This window comes from Mya arenaria, chromosome 3 (assembly GCF_026914265.1).
Source record: "Mya arenaria isolate MELC-2E11 chromosome 3, ASM2691426v1".
Classification (NCBI taxonomy): domain Eukaryota; kingdom Metazoa; phylum Mollusca; class Bivalvia; order Myida; family Myidae; genus Mya; species Mya arenaria.
The window spans coordinates 50,296,464-50,315,307 of record NC_069124.1 but is presented as its reverse complement, the minus strand read 5'-3'; the positions used below and the strand labels follow the sequence as shown (position 1 = coordinate 50,315,307).

Here is an 18,844-nt window from a genome sequence, read left to right as displayed (position 1 = left end):
CTGTAAAAAGAAAAGAAAAAAACGTCAAGTACTAATACCTCTTTCATACAACACATCAGTCATGGCCAAGTTTCACTGGGGTAGACAATATATCCCCAAGAAAGTAGAGCATGCACCAAGGTCAATAGTTCAAGAAGCATGATCAAAGCTAGTAATTTGTAACCACGTGACAAAAAACATACATTTTTATTATCTATTTTTTTAAACATGTACAATCTTAACTGATCCAGTTAAGCAATACTTATAAACATGGACACGATGACCACCTGAGTAGCGTTTAATATGTTGCTTTATATGTTGCTTTTAATAAGGCGAACATTATTTGAAAGTTAGATGAAGATTGGTTGGACACTATGTTTAAACTTTTTTTCCCAAATATTTGACCAAAGAATGTTTACAATGGTTTTCAAACATTTCACCTGATAATCTTTCCCCTTGGACATTTCATGAACATTTGATAGAAAGTGTGGCCTCAAAATGTAAACTAGTTTTTTTTTCAAACATTTAATCTAGAAATCTACTTACTGCTGAACATAAACCCCAGTCGAACATGACCTCAGTGGCGGCTCCAGGATTTTACGTTTGAGGGGGCGAAGCTTATTGGAGTAACCTTTTAACCTGCGCCCCTATCCCAGAAACAAAATGTATATGGTTTAAAGTGTTGGCATCTGCCAAGTTAGTGCAGCTTATATAGCGAAAAAAATTGGCTCAGTTTAATAAAGATTTATTGGGGAAAACATTTGACCTCGCGTGAGTGGCCGAGTTTTTAGTCCGTCATAATCCATAATCTTACAAACATGGGATAGAAATACGGCCTCTATCTAGAGAGTCGAACATTTGACCTTGTGACCAACTTAAAGCTGCACTCTCACAGATTGACCGATTCGACAACTTTTCATTTTCTTTTCTTCTCAGAATCAGTTGAGTTTGGGATCAGTGTTCTAAATCAGTCATATAGGATAACATACAATAGAACAGATTTCAATTGTTTGGAAAACTGTCGAAATTTTCTTAAAGCGTTAGTAACGCTTTAATTAAAGGGGTTGTACTCCGTATGATGAAATAGCGAAAAAAAAATTGTGTCGAAAACTGACATAAACTTGGAATCTATGTGTACAATGCATTGGAACTTACAAACTGAAGTACCACATAGTTTACAATTTATTTATTTTTCGCAGTTTTTTCGATTTTGCCATTAAGACTAGGTATTTCTACCTAGTAGATTTCATTCCTTATGCGTGATTGGCTAGTCGACGTGATATTACCAAGTTAGGTATATAGCTTAAATATTCCAACCGTTAAGGGTAAGCCTTCATAGCACAGTGGATACAACACTGGAATGCAATGTTGGCGACACCGGTTCTAACCCGGTCTCCGACTCGATTTATTTTTTACATTTTGGTATTTTTTTACAATTATGATATCCGAAAGAGTTAAACATTTTATGAAATAATTGTCATGAGATTCGTTACAGAAAAAAACTTCTTTTGATGCCAATCTGGTGTACAGTCCTTTTAAGCTATAAAACATCCATTTTCGAGCGTTTATATTTAAAACTTCGATCTGATCTTTTTTCAGCAGTCTTATATTGCCGGTTTTCAGACAATTACGCAAAACTTGGCTCATTAAAAGACAAAAAATAATAACTTGCCAAAACAGTATATCTGCGAGAGTGCAGCTTTTACGATCGCTTATGACCTTATTATAACTTGGCATAGATTTCAGACGAACGAACGCATAATGACTGGACATAAAATAAGGGCTTAAGAGTTTTAAGAAGTTTGTTTGCACTTTGTTTAGTGGTTTGTTCTCAACATTACCGATCACGAAATTGCATCAGATATCATTGAAAACCATCCGTATCAAGTTTCATGAAGATTGAGTATAAAATGTGAAAGGTCAAGAAACGTTTATTTTGAGTCCGTGCAGTACAAACGTACGATCATGAACATGTATCTCGGTATGTGCTTTTTCATGAAGATTGGACAAAAAAGGCGACTTTCAAGAATGTTTGACCTAGTGATTTGTTTTTACCCAAATGACCATTATCTAAGTGTTATAGCTTTCACAAAGACTGTCATTGTTATGAGGATCGGGTAAAAATGCAACTTTAGGAACAAACGCTAGAGGGTTACTAAGCTCAAGTTTTTAAATAAAATCTCTTTATGCTTGACAAAGCAAGATTCACAATGATAAGCCACAATGCACTCTTTGGGATCTAAGGTACATGTACTTGAACATTTGTAAGCATATTGCCAGTGTGAGCCATTTCTCTGTATATCAATTTAGACCACCTAATATCAGTCATTGAAATTAGACTTTTGGATGAACAAGCCCGAATTCTTATACTTTTGGCATAATTTTTTTAACAAGCCCTGCTATATAAAATTCAGAATTTGCGCAAGACCGAAACATATTTTACCAGTGCAGGCTAGTGGGCTTGTGTTAATTTCGACAGTGCAGGGCTAGTGGGCTTGGGTTAATTTCGACCACTGTAATACATTACATCTTCAGAATCCTTAGACATTTTCACACAAACTAACTCTTTTCTCTGTTTTATTCAAAGATTTATACTTAAACAATAACTAGAAAACGTATACAAAATTTTAAACTCCACAAATAGAGTATCATGATCTACAATGAGATGGCAGCTATCTGAGACTTCATAAATAAAACATTAACAAACAATATGACTGATGTGACAAAATAAAAATACGCTGAAACTGAAGTCATAACATCTATACCCTGAAACTATAGTCAAACATTCATACTCTTAAACTGTAGTCATAACAGCTTTACTCTTATATTGAGCCATAACATCTTTACTCTGGTACTGTAGTCAGGACATCTGTACTCTGATACTGTATGCAAACATCCATACTTTAAAACTGTAGTCATAACAGCTTTACCGTCTTAAACTGTAGTAATAAAATTTATACTCTGAAACTGTAGTCATAACAGCTTTACTGTCTTAAACTGTAGTCATAACAGCTTTACTCTTAAACCGTAGTCATGCAATTTATACTCTGAAACTGTAGTCAAACAATTTATACTCTGAAACTGTAGTCATAACAGCTTTACTGTCTTAAACTGTAGTCTTAACATCTTTACTCTGAAACTGTAGTCATGCAATTTATACTCTGAAACTGTAGTCATAACAGCTTTACTGTCTTAAACTGTAGACTTAACAGCTTTACTCTGAAACTGTAGTCATACAATTTATACTCTGAAACTGTAGACTTAACATCTTTATTCTGAAACTGTAGAGTAAACATCTTTACTCTGAAACTGTAGACTTAACATCTTTACTCTAAAACTGTAGTCATAAAAGTTATACTCTGAAACTGTAGACTTAACATCTTTACTCTGAAACTGTAGACTTAACATACATACTCTGAAACTGTAGTCATAAAATTTATACTCTGAAACTGTAGACTTAACATCTTTACTTTGAAACTGTAGACTTAACATCTTTACTCTAAAACTGTAGACTTAACATCTTTACTCTAAAACTGTAGACTAAACATCTTTACTCTGAAACTGTAGACTTAACATACATACTCTGAAACTGTAGTCATAAAATTTATACTCTGAAACTGTAGACTTAACATCTTTACTTTGAAACTGTAGACTTAACATCTTTACTCTGAAACTGTAGTCTTAACATCTTTACTCTGAAACTGTAGTCATAACATACATACTCTGAAACTGTAGTCATAACATACATACTCTGAACTGCCATAACATATATAAACTGAAACTGTAGTCATAATATCTTTACTCTGAAACTGTAGTCATAATATACATAATCTGAAACCGACATAACATATATACTCTGAAACTGTAGTCATAAAATCTTTACACTGTAGCCGTGCATTCTATTTTCCTCTTCTTACCCTTTTCTTTCCATTATATGTGTATGTAGTATTTATAAATTATTGTTTTTCTCATAAAAAACTGGCCTTTTGCCAAAACAATATTGATACATAGCATCAAGAGAATACTTTGTTTTTAAAGTTATACATTATATCACTGAACATATCTGAATCTTCCACCCAAGAGCAAACAGCTACACATAATACCAGTCAGGTATGGATGATCTTAATTAACTGAATGGTAAATAGAAGCCATGAATAATAAACTGCTATGTATACAGACACAGCTTGATCAAATAAAAAATATACAAATAATATCATAGAAATGCGTGTTCCTTTTTGGACACTGACGTGCTTCAACATCAAAGACTGCTTGTCTTGGAAAACGGAGTAGGAAATAAAATAAAAACATTTTGGTAATCTCTTTTCATATAGTTTAAAAAGGTCATTTGTTAAGGTTTAAACTTCAGTAAAATTAACAAATAATATCCAGAAATATAAAATGTTTATACAATAACAAAAGACAAAACTGAACAAAATAAATCTAATAATACCCTATTTGGAAATAATAAACATATTCTACCTAGAAATACAAAAACAAATCAATAAATATACTGATATTTAACATTGCAACATTATATCACAGATCAGAAATGAGTGACTTCATTATTAAAATGCTTGTCATCTTCTATATCAAGTTTATTAACATGACCGTTGGCCTTAAGATGCCCATTACTGAAGAAACGTTTTGGCATTTTGAACGCAACCTCCCCAATCTCTAAGTGGTCATCATCAACATACACAGGACTATCGTGGCATTCCAATAGTAGCGAGTCATTTTCGTCTTCACTTTCGTTTTCCCTGATTTCAAGAACAAGATCGTTGTCTTTCTTCAAGACGGGCATTTTTGTGCCGTCGTTGATATCAATTTCTTGACCAGCTTTCTTTGCTTTCGGTAAATTACGCAATGATATATCCATGTCTTTAAACGCATTGAGTACGAATATACCAACGACTATAACGAAAAATCCAATTATTTCGCCAATGATATCGTAAACTGTCAACTGATTAAACTCCTGAAAGAGTGTCAAAGTGACTATTGCAACAGCGGAATTAAATAACACGTAATACGTCGGTGTAACCACAGCAGTATTGAATGTATCTAATGCTTTATTCAGAAAATTAATCTGAAACAATATGTTCACGGCCACAACAGCCAACATAACGTAAGTGAGCCAGTTAGTAAACTGTTGCTCTCCCTCAAAAGTCTGCTTGAGGGCGACCCCCATCCCCTTAGCTCCAGTGACAGTCAGTGCCCCCAGGGTGGAGCATATGAACACATAGACCACCACATTGGTTTGGCCCCACCGTGGGGCAAGGAATACAATCCCAATGATGGCTGCGATGATAAACACTCCAACCAATGTCAGGATAGCTGAAAGAACAAATGATTATGTATAAAAATATTAATTGCAATGGACCTATTTTAGACTTTAATATTGAAGAAATAAGAGTTCAACTAGAAAATAATACTAGTTTGAAATTTATTGTCTTGAATAGAAAGAATCAAACCAGTATCGTTTAAGACAAACAAGCTATCAAACTTATGCCGATGCTTGTTTTGTTTTTCCTCAGTTAACCAGAGCATAACAAAACAAATATAGCCAGAGTAATGGGACTTGCCCCTCTTATGCTGTTTGTCATCATGAACATGTGTGCTAAATTACATGTGAATATCTTAAACACTTTCAAATATATGACTAAGGTTAATGCTTTTGCAAGACTATGAAAAGAACCAAGATACCAGGGTATTGACACCATGGCTATGACATTTGTAAATATCTTCCTACCTGACCCATAAGAGGTACTGAACTTATAAACCTAAAATCATCAGAGACATATTAATTCCTCTGACCTGGCTGCTGTACTTTGTGTAGAAGTTCCTCCATGGTTTTGATCTCAGAGTTTTTAGGGGAGTGTATGACCATCACAGTGGAGCCCAGAATACACAGAAGGCAGCCCAGTTTCCCGAGAAGGTTCAGGCGCTCCTTCAGGAAATATGAGGCAAGTATAGCACTGAAATAAATATGTATTTATTTTTTAGTACCAGTATTAACATGAATTAAAATCTTAATGATTAAGAATGGGCAGAGTGAGAAAAATCTGACGCAGGGAATGTGTATGGAGTGAGTGGCAGTAGGCGGACCTTTAAACACCTGCGATAGCTGAAATTCTTAATGATTAAGCCTAGTACGTAATGATTGCCTATCAGAAATTTCATTGGCTGACAATGTAGGTTGTTTTCTAATGAAGGTTAGTTTGCATGATTATAACCAGCAACTATTCACATTATTATTCAACTATCATGTCCTAGTTTATGACATAATGCGCCCAGTCGTGTTCAAATGCTCAATTATGAACAATAAAACATATTGGGTAAATGCATAATCATCTCATTGATTACACAATAAATGATTTTCAGACAATTTTCATAAAAACATTTGGTAATCTTTAACAATCTTGTGGGGTCAATAGTTGGCTTAAATTTTACACCAAATACCTTTGTTCTTAAATCAAACCTTGTTAAATCTTTCTGCAATTCTTTTACATAATTAAAGATATGATTGTTTATCAATTGACACATGTTGCTTAATATGTATATCTCTTGGTCAAGTCTTAGCACGCTGTTGCAGTAATTTGAACTTAATTCCCTGTTCGCTCTTGTGCTGTTATCAACCTTAAATTGATCGTCATTTATTCAGGACCTCCTGAGAGAAAATTTCAACATTGCAAAATAATATGTCTATATTTTTGTTTATAACCTATAGTTACTTAAACTGAAATAGAACAGAAATGTTTGCTGTTGTAATTTCAAAATGATAAGGATGATTCAAGCTATCATATAAATAAATTCTCAGTTTACATTGCCGTATATAGCTTATCCAAATAATTAAAAGTATTTTAAGTATTCACACTGATATTACTTTAATGTTTAATAAACTATACTCCTTAATTTGATTTCAAGTATATATATTAAATACATTCATTTTTTATAATCATTTATATAAATTCTTAAATGTACATTATATAGTTCATGCAAATAATTAAAATGTATTTAAGTTTTAAAACTGCTGTTAATATCTATTTTAATAACTACAGTCTAATTAACTAAATTTTCTGTACACTACTTGTTCATCTTCTATAAAGACTTCGTTGTAAGGCAGTTGCATATACTCAAACATAGCGAATGTAATTTGTTTTTGTAATTTGGATTGATCATTATGTACGAATATTTGTATTTTTGCCATTTTGTACAATATTTTTCCATATTGACTTTCTTGTTATTAAATATTCTGTTCTGTAGCTCTATGTATACAAGGTGATCAATAATAAAGATATTGGTAATCCAGCTAGAAAAACAAAGTTGCAAAACAATGATATGGATATCCTTGAAGTTTTCTATAGTCAAAGTCAGACCTGCACACAGACCACAGCAGGGAACTAGGTCTTTGACAGAAAACATCTGCATAAAATACATGCATGTGCGACAAATTTACTTCATATCTTCCTGTTGTGCATTGCTCTGACATGATAAATTGTATACCGGTATATATATTAAAGATCCATCACTGCTCTGTGCTATCACCCTATGAATTGCAGAATGCTATCATGCGTTATGCATATTTATTACTTATGTCAGATGAAATTGTAAAGTCTATCTGAATTAATTACTGTTTTGTTTTATAAGCGAATAGGAGATCATTCTAAAATGCACGGGTCTTAAAAGACATTTAGAGCATATCAGCCAACACATTCTGCATTCATATTTGTATATATTGTATGTGTATTTGTGGTCATGAAAAGGATCTAATGGTGTATTTAAAAAAAATGAAGACTATTTAGACAAGATCATATACATAAAAAAAGCTTAATGAAACTGATATTGCAGCATTGCCAAAGCTGTGGTTGGTTGCTGGTGGCAACACTGTGACACTTTTGCTTGAAAATATAACACTTATTCTTATTACCACAATATGGTATATACACTTGAAGATGTATTAAAGTAAAATGTTAGCATCCATACTAAGCAACATGAATATAAAAGAAAGTCAAATCTGATAGAAGTTTAATGTTAATGAAGCAGTTTACTAAATAATTTAAGAAAATTCTAATTCTAAAAACCAAGCAACTGTTTCCCCCCCCCCCCCCCTAAAAAAACAACAACAACTTATTTGATTCAGATATTTAGGAGGTTTGAGTAAAGTTACAAATCTGTAAACCCCTTAATGAGCATGGCATTCCTCTGACTGCATGGTAACATTCTGTGTTAAATTCTTCACATGACTGAAAGTTCTGCTCACCTAAAGATGACACTTAAGGCTCCGAGCGGGGTGACGAGTGTGGCCGGGGCAAACGTGAATGCCACAAAGTTACAGACCTCTCCAAGAACCACTGAAATAGCAGAAGTAACAATGTAACATTCAACAAGAAAACTATAAGCAGATGCCAACATTTAGCCACTTTTTCTTTAGTTTGCAAAGGGGCATAATTTGACAAATAGTTTAGACAGAGTAATGTGTCTTGTTCCATTTATCTTTATTATATATCTTGAACAGATTTCCAATATGATCACAGTTTAAGTTTTTTTTAAGATTCCAAAGCCTCAACTTCCTAAAATGACAACACCATTGCTTCAAAAATATACTTTTCTTAGAAAAACAAATGTGCTTAATTAGTATCGGTATCAATTAAAGTTGGGAGTAGGATTTGTTATTGTAATTTATCATAGCAGAATAAAACCCCATTCATGTTCATAGTTATATGTTGGAAAATAAGGAGATGTTGACCCTTTAAAGTTCTAGATAAAAAAACGTAACATGAATACAGATTGTAGATAAAGGGAATAATATACAGCCGAACACCGTTAATTCGAGCCCCATTGCCTCGAACTTACTTCGGGCTCCATTTTTTTCTCATTGGCTCAAACTGAATGTACAGGAATGATTTCTTTCTACTGAATGTAAGCATTCTTGCTTGGCTAAAATTTCCCAAGACTCAGGTATTTTTGCCAGTCCCCTAAGGAGTTTAAGCCAATGGGATTTGACTGTAGTCATGTATACTTCAACATTCTTTCATTTTAAGGCAAACATATTTTCAAACATATGACAGTGTTTTAAACATATTCCATTTCTTTATCCATCCTCAATCAACTAAATCATTTTCCTATGAGTTTAAATTTGGAAATTGGAGTTAAGCCACCATACTATACAAAATTTTAAATTAATCTTTTAAGAGTTTAATTATATCATCAATATAGAGAATAATAATTTGCATTTATCATGCAGTGTATTAAATATGGTAACCAAAATCCACTCAAATTAAATGAGGACATCCATAATCTCCAGCGCTGTGGTATAATTTTATATTGATGACTTTTCAAGGCAGGCATATTACAATATATGTTAAAATAATGTTTTTTTATCAAAACATGAACATTGAAGCCCATGATCACCTTTACCGTGTTTGGGAGCATTTCCTTTGTTTTTGCAATACATTAACTCCTTATTTGGAAACGATAACTGATAGACAGAGCTTAAACAATATAAACTACTCACATATTCACCTAGACATTTGCAGGGGCGTAGCGTGGGCAAAATTGAGTTTACTCGAAATATGGATTTGTTTGCGGGGGATATGGGGGTCCTCCCCCAGATTTTTTTTAAAAAGAACTCAAAATCAGGGGTTTAAGGGCTTTTATTGATATCAACTGTATTGTTTTTTAAGTTTTTTTTGCCAGACTTTCAACAAAACACATTCTCATTCGATCGGATATATCAAGGTTCAAATTCATGATCTACTTCAAAGGTATAACTACCAGTTGTTATAGTTCGGTAAGATAAATAACTACAGACGTTATATAAAAATTTTCAAGTTAAGAATTGTCTGTTTGATATATTGTTCCTTTTCATTGTTAAAACACGAACTATAAGAGCTAATCTTCTATTCTTGCGCCTAGCAAAGATGTCAACCACACTCTCGGAACTGATCTCCCTTTCTCTGTAAATGTTCATCAAACCTAACCTAGAGAGCCGTTCTGTTGTAATGTTGTTTCTCAGATACGTTTTCACGCACTTTATTGTCGAAAACGACTTTTCTGCTGTTGCCATAGAAACTGGTATAGCCAGTAAAATTGACAGGCACATTCTTATCTTTGGATACAATTTCAATGGAGCTCTTTTTATAGCTGTTTCAAGTGAGTTTGGGACATCTTCCGGCGTCACTGCTGTCCATCTGGTTTTCCAACGTCGAGCTTCGTTGCAGAATTGATCATTGTCGCCATTGATATCAGCCTCAAATTTTGTAAAGACTTACTGCACCGTCTCATTTTCCAACTCAACAACCTGGTTTGGAATGAGGTACTGTGCCCAAAACGCCCATGTGGAATAAGAAGACGATCCCTTAATTCTGTAATGAGATGGTCTACGAATGGATTATACATGTTTCTTCTCAAGAATTCTGATGGTGTTGCTGCTGGTGCATTAGGCCTGTTTTTCTGCCTTTTAGCGTTACGAGTAATCAAAGGCTCCACTCCAACCTGCTGCGCCAAAACCACCGCTTTAGTAAACAAATTGTCCCAAGTACCATCATCGTTCATATCATTAACGAGTTGGGCTGTTAAACCCTTGCCTCTAACGAAGCTTTAACAAGATTGCATTTTTCATTCTGCAACATCTTAGACATAGGGATGAGGCACTGTGAATGTACTCGACAACTACAAGAGTGACGATGAACACGAACCGTAAGATACCGCTTCTGTATGGTACAGCCTTTGTATCTCCATGTTCAGTTGCGAGGTCATTCAGTTAAACATAATAAATACTCGAGCTAGGTTACCGTTCGTAAACAGAGTTGACACAGCGCTAGCTCTACTGAGCAACTAAATAATTGGCGTATTTTGTTATAAGAGTTGGATACTAGTATATTTAATCCGTTTAATACTTACAGTAAGTGAGAATTTATCTATGCTAGACCCCCCTATATCCATTCGAAATATTTCCATTGTCTTTTTCACATTTAAAAATGATTTTTATTTTGTTTACTTTCAGTTCAGAAGTTTACTCGAACGAGTAAACGAGTATGCCACGCTACGCGCCTGATTTGTATAGATAAATCTTGATGTTCACTATGTACAACACGCAAGGAGTAATGACATCATAGTTTATTTCAATATTGCGCTCTGATTGGATGAGTGCAACGTTATTTAACCAATGATATAGGCTATTAAAAAAATCAGCTGTTCTCTATTCAAACATATGTTGTCGGTTTCTTTTTTTTAAGAACAAATATATACTCAATTGCAGAAGATACTGCAAATTTTAAATCGTAATGAATATATTTTGTTAAATGTGATTATAAGTATCGATGGTGCTTCATGGAATTTACACGCGTGCCCTACTGCATTCAAACAGCATGAACACAAGAAAAAATGGGATCAATCCTTAAATAACACATTCTTGTTATTGGATGTTACTCATGACAACAGGGAACAATACAGTGGCATCTGACTTACTACCCTCACTTGAAATTATACACTAACTTGAAACGCTCGTGTATAATTTCAAGTACTTGGGTTGTGGGTTCGGAAACTATTACTCTGACAATGACTTCTGACAGTCATATTAAATTACAGTCCTTAAATCAGGGCTGACATATTCAACAATTCAGCTAGATTGAAATTTAGAGAATATCACCCCAACATAAAAATTTGTCCCCCATGAGAAAGGATATCTAGATCCGAGTGTAAAATAATCCATTTTGGGGGCTATTCAATGTTTTTCATTGCATGCAGTACATATTTGTATGACTCATTCTGTAATTCCAGCTTCAGTCTGATGTTTGACAGGCATCTAATTTGTTCTGAGCCATTAAGATTGAGCAAATGCATCAAATTATTGCAGTATTGCAGAAATTCCAAGATAAAGCTTGGAATTTTCATTCTCAACTCAATGCTTTTTGTGAAATTTCACCCAAAATTACGGTGTAAATATGGTAGGTGTTCCCAAATGCCTAGAATTATAAGGCCCCTTGGCAGATACTAGAGTGGAAAGAGGGTGCCCTTCAGCAGCGAAATTTTGCGCAATATCTACATTTATGATAGAGGATAAATACAGAAAGACACTCTAATTATAATATTTTTTTGGACTTAGTCATCATGGTCCCTCATGAAATTTTATACTCATAATATTATGGATGCTTTCCACTGTCAAACTTGCACTAGTTTTTTAAAAAAAATGTGTTTTTAAATTCCAGAGGATATTGATCCCCTGACGGGTGACCATGGGATGTATCGGAATTCAGGGAGATTTTTCCCCTGCCAGAGGATATAGTATGCATGGATCCCTCTGGATCTGGGGGTCTATTTTCTCTCCACGATTCACTTACTGAGTCCCATGCCGATCCACCATTTCCACTCAAGCAGGTACCTGTGTCCACCCTCACCTGAAATGCGGGTCACAAATCATTATAAAATTACATATACATAAGTCATAGATGATTACAGAATAATAAACGTAACCACAGATTAAAAGACATTTATGGCTTACCCACTATAGTTCAGTGCATATAAGTAATTCACAATCATAGGCCACACCTAATACATAGTCTGTTACATATAGCTCTATTATTTACAATTGCAAATAACTGGTACAGTAAATGTGTAAGGTTTCAAATTATAGACTTGAAATGCTTTAATATTGATCTAGAAATTACTTTTCCATAAAAATACTATGCTTTGCAATCTTTTTTCTTGTAAACATTATCATTATGCTTACTTAGCATTTGTCTAGAACAACTTTAAAGTACAAATATTAGATGCATGTTTAAAAATAAATGCTGAAAATTATGACTTATATTTGGAGAAGTAGCAATATTCCAAATAATGTTAAATAAAGAAATCGACTTAAGTTAGGAAATGACTTAAGATGTTTTATGAATACTTCCCCAGGTCAACTTAAGATGTTTTATGAATACTGCCCCAGGTCATCATTTCAATCATTTAAAACTCATTTGATATTTTTGTTGTAATTATTAAAATAACATGAAAGTTAAATCAGATACTACAGTCAAAACCTGTTAGCTCGATATCGCTTGGCTCCATTTCCTCAAACTTGTTGTACAGGACCGATTTATTTTTACTCTATGTAAGCTTTCCCTCTACGCTAGATATTCACAAGGATGAAGGCCTGTCCCTAGGATATCGATCCAACAGGTTTCGACTGTAAACATTTATAAAAGACTCACTAGCACGAGTGTTTCCCTCTTTCTTGCCCATACTCATTAGCCCAAGTTTCTGTAAGATGAAGCTGGACCCGATAAACAGGCTGGAGCTCACGGCCAGGATGAGGCCGATCCAGAAATCCGATATGGCCCTCTCTGGGGCTGCTGTTGTTGTCATGTTATTTGCCAGGGTGGAGTTTGGGTCCAACATGGGGGTGGTGGTCGACCCCGGCCCCAGCCCTGCATCCAGGGTGGTACTCATAGCTGTGGCTCAATCAAGCCTGGAAGGACGTGTTATATTAGTTTATATGAGCTTTTGTTATATGTTTTTCGGTGATTTATAGAGATTTATCAGTAAAATAGAAATAATGAAACAGTGAAATAACAATTAGATATTTTTCACTGTTTTGAATTTTCGGCCTGCTCTATTCTTCAAATGTCAGTGTGCACAGGGCTGGGACACAATTTCTAGGACATGATTTTCGAAATGATGTTACAATTGCTTACATTTTGGCATACTTTCCTGAAGAACTACAGTAAGCTATCATTTTAAATCCTTTTTAAATGTATATCAAACAGAAAAAAAAATGTTTGTTTCTGTGTAAGATTGTTATAGATTTCACCTCGTGAACATCAACAGTAAATATTTAACTCGTAGCTACGCTACTCATAAAATAAGATTTTGGTGCTACTTCTGCATAAAATATTATGATATTACAGTGAAAGAAACAATTATCCTCTATATTCTAGCTTTATTGTGATGTGTACACAGCTTGTAGCTGCGATATTCTTCATGTATAACTTTTAAATAAGCCCATTAGGAATACAAACTTATCTTTTACAAGTTTTAAGTGCAACAAATGGCTGCGATGTTTAAAAAGAGTAATAAAATGAATTATTAAGTTCCTCAGACCTGTAACAATGCAAAACAGTGCATTGCCTTGGAAAAGTCAAGGCTTGCAATGAAATCAAAGAGAAATTATGAAACTTACAAATTGTGTTGATCAAAAATGATAAAGAAGCACAGAATTCCAGCCAAACACATGAACAACAAGTAAATTGAGGTAAAATTTGCAGGTAATGTATAAGTAATCCCCTAGCCAGCCCATGAGTAGGTATCTCACTGTGCTACCAGCTGATTCACCTGCCTAGAAGCTGACTGGAGCAGATGGATGGACTTGTATATAATGAATGATTAGCATTTGCACCCTACAAGGTCGTTTGTATGAGTAAAATATTTTCATAACTACTTACAACAGCAGATTTGATCTCAGTTCATCTTAAATTTCAATGTTTTAAAGTAGTTATATTTAAAACATAAACAAATTTTTTATTTTTTTTTGCAATTTTCAAGTTTGTTTAAAGACTTTTTCAGTTTTTGTCACATTGATATATGATCATTGCTAACAATTGCTCAAAATATTTTTGTTTTCAAAACTAAAATATCATTATAAAATGATTATTTCATTTTTTACAAATTGACACAATAATGTAAGAAAGCCACTAGAGACAAAACACACCCATCTATGAAACAGACAAAAACAATGTAACTATTCAATCAGGGACATATATATATTCCATTGAAATGTACTTGCTAGCTTAGTACCAACTAATGAAATAAAGGAAATGACATTATACCTTACATTACACAGTACAGCCACTTTTATTAAAACCATTCTTTTTAAATTCCAAAGAATCAAGTGCACATAACTTGTGTCATTCCAGTAGGTCCAAAGATGTTAAATAACAATGGTCAATGTCAATATAAAAATGCAAACAATCCTAAGCTTTAAATACAACAGACGAATACATTGAAAGCAAACACTGGTAATATCATTATTGAAACATTTTCACAATGCCTTCTTTTCATGTACTGTTGGTGAGATGAGAGGACAAACAATGTACTTGTCATAGGACTGCAACCATAATGCCTGAAGGCTTCTATTTAATACCAATATCTGTTAAACAGACAAACACATTTTACTAATATAATTATTACAATTTCTGTACAATTCTATACACTTATACACAATTAATAAATAGTTTGTTTGGGGTTTGCTGACCGACTGACAAAAATATTGCTACTGAAAAAATTATAGTAAAATCTGTGGAAAGACACACACAATTTCTGATATTTGTAACAGTTTTGTTAAAATTCGACACTCAATGTTACAGCTAAAATCTGGAGATAAAATTGAGATATACAAAGCTAATTCTAGCATTGTTAAAAAACTGTTACAATATAAACAATATGCTGAGCTGACTATAAAAGTAACATAAGAAAGGCCACAAACCTACAAACAAATACCTCTTCCTCATGACAATAATAAATGTGGCGTGATCACTGACTAATGAATGACCGAGACTAGAGCTCATAAGTAACATGACACAGATATGGAATGCTTTAAATTCGTAGGGTGTTACTCCATTAGTCACCATTGTATGGAATCATTCAATCTGTAGCCACCTTCACATGTAAAGTAATACAGTTCAAGAGTAATTGGTATAAGTATATTATAAATTTACGAATCAACATATTTTTTCATTCCTGTTAAGTATTAAATTTAATGTTATTATTTTAGCTTAAGAGTTATGAAAGGGTGCTGCATTCTGTCCTATTTCGAAACTCCCGTCTGCACTCATGGAAGTCATTCTAAAATGCCGTCAATGCTTCTCCTTTTTTCAATGATGTTTAGGCTAAACCTCATTGAAAGAAGAAGCCTGGACGGCATTTTAGAATGACTACCCTCATGGTGACCAGTATGAGCACATTTCTGCCTACATAGAATTTAATGCTTAAGATAATCAAAATTTTCATTTATTTGATATTTTTTGAACCATACTGTACAAGTTTGGCAGGTGAAACATAATATTACTTCAGATAAACACAATACCTAACATTTTCTGTCAAATTTCTAAAGTTCAAGTTCTTTTAAGCCAATTACAATGTGCTCTTTTACCCCACTCTTGTTAAACCAGGCTAAAACACTTAATTTTATTTCAGTCATGCAACATATTAAAGCTTGAATTCTTCCGAGTGTTGATTTCCGTTTCTTCATTAACTGCACTTAAACATGAATGTTTGGTTTGAAAGAACAAGCAAGCAATAATCATGAAAAATAAATCAAACAAAGAAGAAACTGTTAAATAAATAAAAAGGAAAGGACATCATCCTTCAAATTTGAACAGTAAAGTGTGTTACTTGATAATATTTCATAGTCACTAAGGAAGTAAGATAATACTTTAGTTACTTGACAATCAATTTTGACAATTAACATATGGTTTTAGTTAGATTTTATGATAAAATACAATTAAAATTCAAACAAGCATCAGTACACTAAATTGTTAATGAAAACAATGTATTTGCATAATCTAAGCTATCCAAAAAGCACAGACCAAAAAGCAATAAGATATTAATGTTCTTCAACATATTCAATTCTTTACAGTACTATTTTCATTGTCCCTATAAAATGCACATCTTGTATTCTATCAAATGCGTAAAGATTGAATGCAGGTAAAATAAGCTTAAGACTCTAGATCCCTGATTTAAGATACATAATTGAATAATGCCACCAACGGCACAACAATGGACTTATAAAACTTACATAAACATTATAGGCCACAATGTAACATTGCATGAAACACTTATATAAGCTTTGTTAAATAGTAGTTAATCTTTTATAAATCGCAATACCTTGCATTTTATTTCCACCAAGTTTAGGCGTCAATATGTTCTTTTTATTAATGTAGACATTCGCATAAAAAATAAATCTGACAGCTTGAAGCAACTGTTATAGAAATACATTTCCTATGCATTGCTGTAAAATATACTTGAAACAAAATATTTAAAATGGTTCCTTCTTTCATTAAAGACTCTCTTTAGATCTACAAAGCATTTAAACAAAAACATACCCAAATATTCTTAACTTCCTGAACCAGTTCAATCACCAAGAGCACTGTGGCTGTATTGCATTTAAAAGTAATTCAATTCCTCTGCCAATAAAATATTGAAAAACTATTCAATATGTTACAATAACCATCGCTCTATTATTCCAAGTATAGATATTCGATCACTGAGTAAGACACTACACAAATACCAGTAGTTCCAAATTAATACATAATCATAGTGCTTACTGTGTTTTAATCGATTGAAACAGGTTGTCACGCGTCCAGCCATACCTTCTGTGCATTCGTATTTAATTCTATAGATCAGCTTATTCTGAAAGAAGTAATAGTAATCTATGCTTCACTAGTCAATGTCAATAATACAAGAGCCAGCATTACTGATCAACCATTTCAAGATCTGATCAATAGCTATATATACCTTGGTCTACTAAGGTCAGCTAGTTTTATAACCAACCGATTCTTTAGAACAAAATTAGAAAAATAATTGCCTTATGGAACTATGTATTTTGATGAGACCTTTTTAATTTAATAAATAAAGGATTTTGTAGTGGGATAGAGCAATGCAATACCCTAGTTTGATGTACAGATATACTGTTTACTTGTTAACCATTATCTCATTATGAATTAAATATAAGACATACCCGAGAAATCAATAAAGGCACACAACTCCATCTTCGAATAAGCTATTGTTGAACAAGGTTGCCTGATTTCTGCCCCTTTAATATAAGGTATGCCTATAAACATTGATTTATCAGTTTATGACAATCTGCTGCATCATCAGTCAAACATTTTATTTCAAATCAAACAATCTTTACCAATAATACATGATGTATCAATGAAATAAAAATATCTCATTTATGATAGTTTTTTAAGAACCTGTATTAGCTGTAAAATCTACATCAATGAAATAAAAATCTCTCATTTATGATAGTTTTTTAAGAACCTGTATTAGCTGTAAAATCTACAGACTTGAAAGTATGATGCAATTTCGAAACAGCTGCCCCTGGCTTACTCATGATAAATAGTTGTATTGTGTCCCATGACATGATAAGCAGCCCATAAAATGTTGTATTTTTTTAATTTCAGGGTCAAGACTGATTTTACCCAACTGAGGCCACAGCCAACAATTTAAAGTAAGCCAGGGGCAGCTTTCAAGTCTCTGTGCTAAAATCTCTCATCTAGGCCCTTTCACCATTATGGTCTACAATGCTGCCAGCTGGAACCCACCGTCTTACATTTGGGATTAATCTTGAGGATATTTTCTGCTAATCTGGGCTGTATAATCAGCAATGGGCATTTGGGATTTATTCTTCAATATCTATGTTATAGAACTTTGTTTTCACGTTTAGATGCATTATGATTTTTGTTCAATATTTTTTTCATACTTCACATACATACAGGCTTATTTAAGACCACAGACATTCAAAATGTTTTCATTTAGGATTTTTGTCATCAGAGCGGTAAAAAAAACCCCACTATAACTATCTGTCATCCATATCAACACATACAGTTCTGAAAAAACTTCAGTTGTACTGTACAGTCATTATAATGGTGAGAGATGTTGGGGAAAAAACAAATCCTACTCCGGCTAGTCCCATAGCAAAATCTATTATTTCTATAACACTTGGAGTTAAATGAAAAATGCTGAGGCTTTATAATGACGATATTGTGTTAAAGTTGTACAAAAGTATTACAAAATCAGGGGCATTTAATTGATTATGCTTACTCAATTCAATTGAATCACAAAATGCACACTTGAAATAAATTTCCATTTATATGCTAAAGTT

General features: G+C 33.3%; 1 protein-coding gene across 5 annotated transcripts; it reads right to left on the bottom strand.

Moving 5' to 3' along the window:
• Nucleotides 1-2,539: 2,539 nt before the first annotated feature.
• Nucleotides 2,540-18,824, bottom strand: LOC128225585 (magnesium transporter NIPA2-like). Of its 5 annotated transcripts, XM_052935469.1 has the most exons (8): nucleotides 18,784-18,824; nucleotides 17,699-17,773; nucleotides 17,286-17,370; nucleotides 13,176-13,432; nucleotides 12,318-12,374; nucleotides 8,237-8,327; nucleotides 5,791-5,951; nucleotides 2,540-5,310 (listed from the first exon to the last, which is right to left on the bottom strand). In XM_052935469.1, exons 4-8 carry the CDS (start codon nucleotides 13,411-13,413, stop codon nucleotides 4,523-4,525), a joined length of 1,335 nt encoding a protein of 444 aa, XP_052791429.1. In that variant the 5' UTR covers nucleotides 13,414-13,432; nucleotides 17,286-17,370; nucleotides 17,699-17,773; nucleotides 18,784-18,824; the 3' UTR covers nucleotides 2,540-4,522. The 5 variants fall into 5 exon arrangements, with proteins under 5 accessions (XP_052791429.1, XP_052791430.1, XP_052791431.1 ...); XM_052935470.1 differs by lacking the exons at nucleotides 17,286-17,370; nucleotides 17,699-17,773; nucleotides 18,784-18,824 and adding an exon at nucleotides 17,064-17,271; XM_052935471.1 differs by lacking the exons at nucleotides 17,286-17,370; nucleotides 17,699-17,773; nucleotides 18,784-18,824 and adding an exon at nucleotides 15,446-15,691.
• Between the last annotated feature and the right edge of the window lie 20 nt (nucleotides 18,825-18,844).

What these genes read in the sequence shown, in the direction of transcription:
- LOC128225585 (XM_052935469.1), bottom strand. Translation starts at nt 13,413, where the DNA reads ATGAGTACCACCCTGGATGCAGGGCTGGGGCCGGGGTCGACCACCACC. An exon ending in AGAGGGAAACACTCGTGCTA is followed by an intron (nt 12,375 to 13,175) that starts GTGAGTCTTTTA and finishes CCCGCATTTCAG; the next exon opens with GTGAGGGTGGACACAGGTAC. An exon ending in GTGGATCGGCATGGGACTCA is followed by an intron (nt 8,328 to 12,317) that starts GTAAGTGAATCG and finishes CTGCTATTTCAG; the next exon opens with TGGTTCTTGGAGAGGTCTGT.